The sequence below is a fragment of the Branchiostoma floridae genome, chromosome 8 (assembly GCF_000003815.2).
Source record: "Branchiostoma floridae strain S238N-H82 chromosome 8, Bfl_VNyyK, whole genome shotgun sequence".
Taxonomy (NCBI): domain Eukaryota; kingdom Metazoa; phylum Chordata; class Leptocardii; order Amphioxiformes; family Branchiostomatidae; genus Branchiostoma; species Branchiostoma floridae.
The window spans coordinates 1,919,777-1,924,671 of record NC_049986.1 but is presented as its reverse complement, the minus strand read 5'-3'; the positions used below and the strand labels follow the sequence as shown (position 1 = coordinate 1,924,671).

General features: G+C 39.9%; 1 protein-coding gene across 2 annotated transcripts; it reads right to left on the bottom strand.

Moving 5' to 3' along the window:
• Positions 1-1,522: 1,522 nt before the first annotated feature.
• LOC118420528 (organic cation transporter protein-like) lies at positions 1,523-4,597 on the bottom strand. Of its 2 annotated transcripts, XM_035827373.1 has the most exons (5): positions 4,353-4,597; positions 3,660-3,871; positions 3,319-3,427; positions 2,615-2,818; positions 1,523-2,057 (listed from the first exon to the last, which is right to left on the bottom strand). In XM_035827373.1, exons 1-5 carry the CDS (start codon positions 4,385-4,387, stop codon positions 1,922-1,924), a joined length of 696 nt encoding a protein of 231 aa, XP_035683266.1. In that variant the 5' UTR covers positions 4,388-4,597; the 3' UTR covers positions 1,523-1,921. The 2 variants fall into 2 exon arrangements, with proteins under 2 accessions (XP_035683266.1, XP_035683265.1); XM_035827372.1 differs by lacking the exon at positions 4,353-4,597 and having other exon boundaries at positions 3,660-3,958.
• Positions 4,598-4,895: the final 298 nt, after the last annotated feature.

Below are 4,895 nucleotides of genomic sequence, written 5' to 3'. Positions count from 1 at the left end.
ACTACAATGTATAGGACTCAGTACAGTGTATTGGACTCACTACATTGTATTGGGCTCACTACAATGTATTGGCCTCACTACAATGTATTTTGCCGCTGTAATACATTGTATTTGTGAAAAATACATTGTAGTTGAACGTGTAATACATTGTATTTGAGTAATACAGTGGATGTAATACATTGTATTTGAGGAATACATTGTATTAGGCCCTGGAATACATTGTATTAGGCCCAAATACATTGTATTAGGCTTTTGACTGGAATATTAAACCATAATTGAGAACCGACTTTTATGTTCCTTTAAAGACCCCTGTCAATCAAATGCATACTCCTCCCGGGTACGAGGTAGCACAGCTGTTGTCAATTTCCGACGGGGACAACATCTGCTTGATGATATCCAATTACCACAAGCACGATCATAACGAAGACCTGGACCAATATACCGAAGACGTAGGGGTGATTTCTGAAATTGTTATATTCATAATAAAAACAGTTGCCGTGAAATAAAAACAACGTGCATCATTTCCCAACGGCGTACAGACGACATGCCAATCCACATGCGATTGCGGCATAAAGAACACAGAGATATAGGTGCGAACACTCAACGCACAAAGTGATTACAAGACTCTGTTGCTGGAGGTTACCCTCCAGTCACAGAGTAATGATGCTGCAGTACTGTAACCGATTAATAGGTGTCGCTTATAATCCATGGTTAGGTCGAGTTGTTTTGCTCAAATACTTCAGTCTTCAACGTCTTCAGTCTTATGAAGACGGTGAAATATAGGGGAACTCAAAGACACGAATTATTTTGTGTATTTTCTATGTGTTAAAAGAGACACCTAGAATAGAATGTGTAGAACACCTGATCACACCTGCCTATCGTCTGTGGATTACTGTAAATGAATTACCTGAACTGTAAAATATCTAAAGCTGAATCTTTGTAAGAGTCTTCACCTACAAACCAAAAAATCTCTTGAGGAATTACATTTATTAGAAGGTCGACAAAACGTGCCATGTTTACATACAGATTAACGGTCTCAACAGCGTACACATGTACAAGACGTGTAAACTACATATAAACAAAGAGAGTAATACAACATTATTGTACTAACAAACTTGCGATTTCAACGACAATATCTTAAAAAAAAGGTTAATTGTAAGTCTGTGAAAGACAAGCGTACATGTTATTCACTCTAAAAAAAATAAACAATTCAAATCCATACCATGTAGGTATGTTATCCACACACAATTATCTAAAATCTAGAGAGACGCCTACATAATTCTATTCAACTAACTACAATGATCTAGCATTTTAGCATTCAATACAACGTGAAAAATGAAAATACACAAAATTGTCAATGGTTATTCAATAGTTAATTTGGCAGAAATCTTCCCCACGTCGAAACCACCACTTTTCTTAAATTTCAACATAAAGAACACATTGAAGTTCCAGTCCCCACGTCGGCTAAGAAGATATGAATACAATCAGATCAAGAGTCTAATAGTATATAAATGTCTAAACAGCCCCGTCATCAAATTCTAGGACGAAGCATCGAACTTGCTTGGATTGATTGAAACATAACGTTATAACGTTACACGAACAAACTTTGGTTCGTCGCTTATCTTCGTCCTACTTGCTAAGACAGGTTTCTATCTCAAACATTTTCTTCAAGCCAAGAGAGGAAAGCAACAGTTTAAACTTAAAAATTGGATGCAAGATAACCATGGCTCAAATAAATGTTACGATATCAACGCGGTCGTTCTAAACACGATCTATGGTTTAGTCAAGTTAACAATATTTTTTGTATAAACAGGTCTAGGAAGAAAATGTAACATTTATGACATTAGTGACAAGGGCTACCTGCAACATCGGCGCCATGTAACAGAAATAAATGATGGTTTACTCTTTTGTCTCATTGCTCTCAATTGATTCTTACCGAAAGAGGCCACGGATGGAAGTTATCTAACGATAAATGTTTCATGTTTTTAAAGGGGTCATGTTCGGTCCGAGGGTTTGTATAGTTCGCAGAGCTGTCGTTGTCGCTTTGTTGTGGCTTTCTGTTAAAGACCAAAAAAGAGAAAAACAATTTATGGTTTTATCACAATATATTGAAAAGTGCAAAATGGGAATAATAAACGTTATGTAGTAGGATAGGGAAAACTCTAAGCTGTACCTTGTACCTTGTACCTTGGTCCCTTAACCCAGTATTCCCGGGTCGTGGGGGCGCTGCATGGTGGCACTGTGAATCAGGTTCCTAAACTGTAAGCTGTAATGTTGGATTTAGTTCTTAGGTTGACATGAAGACGTTTCAAGTCATAAAATTAACACTATAAAAACAATGTTATAGATTAGCATTGTGGAAAATCACATAATGTAACATTGATTGCAAATAATCAAAGAAAGCACTTAATTGTAGCGTAAAAAAATCTCATAGTTCAGACCAGTACCTAAGACCGCCACATTTACACTCAAACGAACATGTTCCCGTATACTTTTAGTCTAGCCTCTGAGGCGTCCCAAATAAGGGCACACAAACAGACGGACGGACAGTCAGACAGACCAAAGCCAATACCTCTATATTTTCACGAAGTTTACAAAAGTAAACACAACACACCCATTCTCCACATCCTCTATAGTTTCAGGCAGTGGGACTCCAAGTGTTTCCGGGAGCAAGAAGACAGCCAAGCCGCCTGCACACGCCGCCACACCAAACGTCACCATGGGGAGGGGCAGCCAGACATCGCCCAGGAGCGTCACGAAGGGAGCCGATATGCTGCCAATGCGGGAAAACGCGGTGGCCACACCCATGCCCATGCTCCTGTTGCAACAGAAATGATTATTTTCAGCTATATCGGTGGTTTACCCACATGTTGCAAGTGAGAAAGTCCTATTATTTAACAGAAAACTTATGTAACATGTTCTCATTGATTGATTATGTACATGACGCTCAGATCTACAAAATCTTTGCATAAGTAAAATTCACTCAAAATTATATTTGTCACAGGTATGAAATGCTTATATATCATGACTTAGGAATTCTAGCATTTTTCTTTTTATTGTACAATTATATCTTGTTTCGTATAATCCATAAACTACATTGCGAATGTTCCGCTCAATTTAGAAAAACAATCTCCTAAACATGCACACTTCATCATAATGTAGAGTCACGAAAAAGACGTTAAATACTCTTACCCCCTCAGTGCAGATTGCAAAAAGGCTCCAATAACTTTCCCCACTTATAATGTGTTAGTATTTCCTGTACGTGAAAAGTTTATGACACACACACAGCGGGGATATTGGACATATCAAGCAACCTACCTTACTACAGTCGGGAAAACCTCAGGTGAGTATGCGATAAAACAGTTGTAAGTAATTCCGATGACAACTCTGCCGACCAAGGCAAAATTACGGGAAATAGTCGGTAGTTCTGTAACAGAATTAGAAAAAAATCTCAGGGTACACCTCCAGGAGGGTACATGGCGCCAATTTGATGATGTAGGATTTACCTCGCCAAAAAAAACTTATATAATAAGTATATATCCAGGGCACCAGATGAAAGAGCACTGTAAAATATTCACATGTCTTAAGAGGGCCAGACAGATAGAGGAATAGCCATGGAAAGAAAGATGGCAAGCAATGTAAATGAAAAGATAGTTAACCCTTTGTAGCCGCTGTCACCAGGCAACCTGTCCCTGCAAGTAAAGCCGACCCTGCTATGACTGGTTTCCTGCCCCATCTCTCCATGCCCGCCCACCCTAGAATAGCCAGCCCGATTTCCAGAGCTGCACCCAGGGCAAAGTTGACGTACGGATCTCCGGCTAGATCTGTCGTCCCGACAATTAGGCCAAAATAGACTCCTGCTATGAACATCCTATATGATTTTGGAATGAACATGGCAAAATGGTCAATTTCTATCATGCACAGTCATTTCAAGTCTGATGAATACCACAGACCTTTAGCTACACACACACACACACACACACACACACACACACACACACACACACACACACACACACACACACTTACATACACAAGCAGACGCACACACCCTCCCCCGGGGCTTCCTGGGAACCCCGGACTTACACCCCCACCGACACAGACACACATGCACACATACACACACACAGTTACACACACACACAGACGCACACGGTCACGGGCACAGGCACAGGTACATACAGACATACACACACATGCATATGCACATATAGACATGCACACATATAGTTACAGACATCCACATCCTGATCGTAAGTTGCCGATAGTAAATACAAGACAGCGACAAATCATGAAATGGCAAGTGAGGAAATGACACAAAAGCCAATAAGAATATGGAATATTATTCTTACCATACCAAGCACATCGTCAATGCGATTTTGCGCATCCGAGGGGTTCGCACGAGGTCAATTATTGTGAAACTCTTTGTGTTCTCGTTGGATTCAGCTGGCTTTGCGAGCAGATCCGAGACTCGGTCTTGTATGGTAACCTTGTTTATCCGAGCAGCTCTCTTAAGGACATCCTTGGCGGCCGTGAATCGTTGTTTACTGATCAGCCATCTGGGAGACTCTGGAAGTACCCTGTTTATTGTAAAGTGTGTTTGTTTAACTTAGTCAGTTCTAAAACTAAAAGTGATACAGACAGTGGATGCCATGATCGTTTTTTTTTTCAAATTTTGATCCACTGATCATTGAGTCAAGCCATCTACCTGCATACATTGACGTTATAAAACTAGTTGATTAGCATTTACACTGGAAAAATAGTAGAAATTGGCCAAAATAAGACAAAAAATACGCCTTAGTTAGTAAACTGTACTCCTCGGCCATCTAACTCTTCTGGTGTGTTTTTATCTTCGCCAAGAAGATAATGATTTTGCCGACTTGGGTCTGTATGTA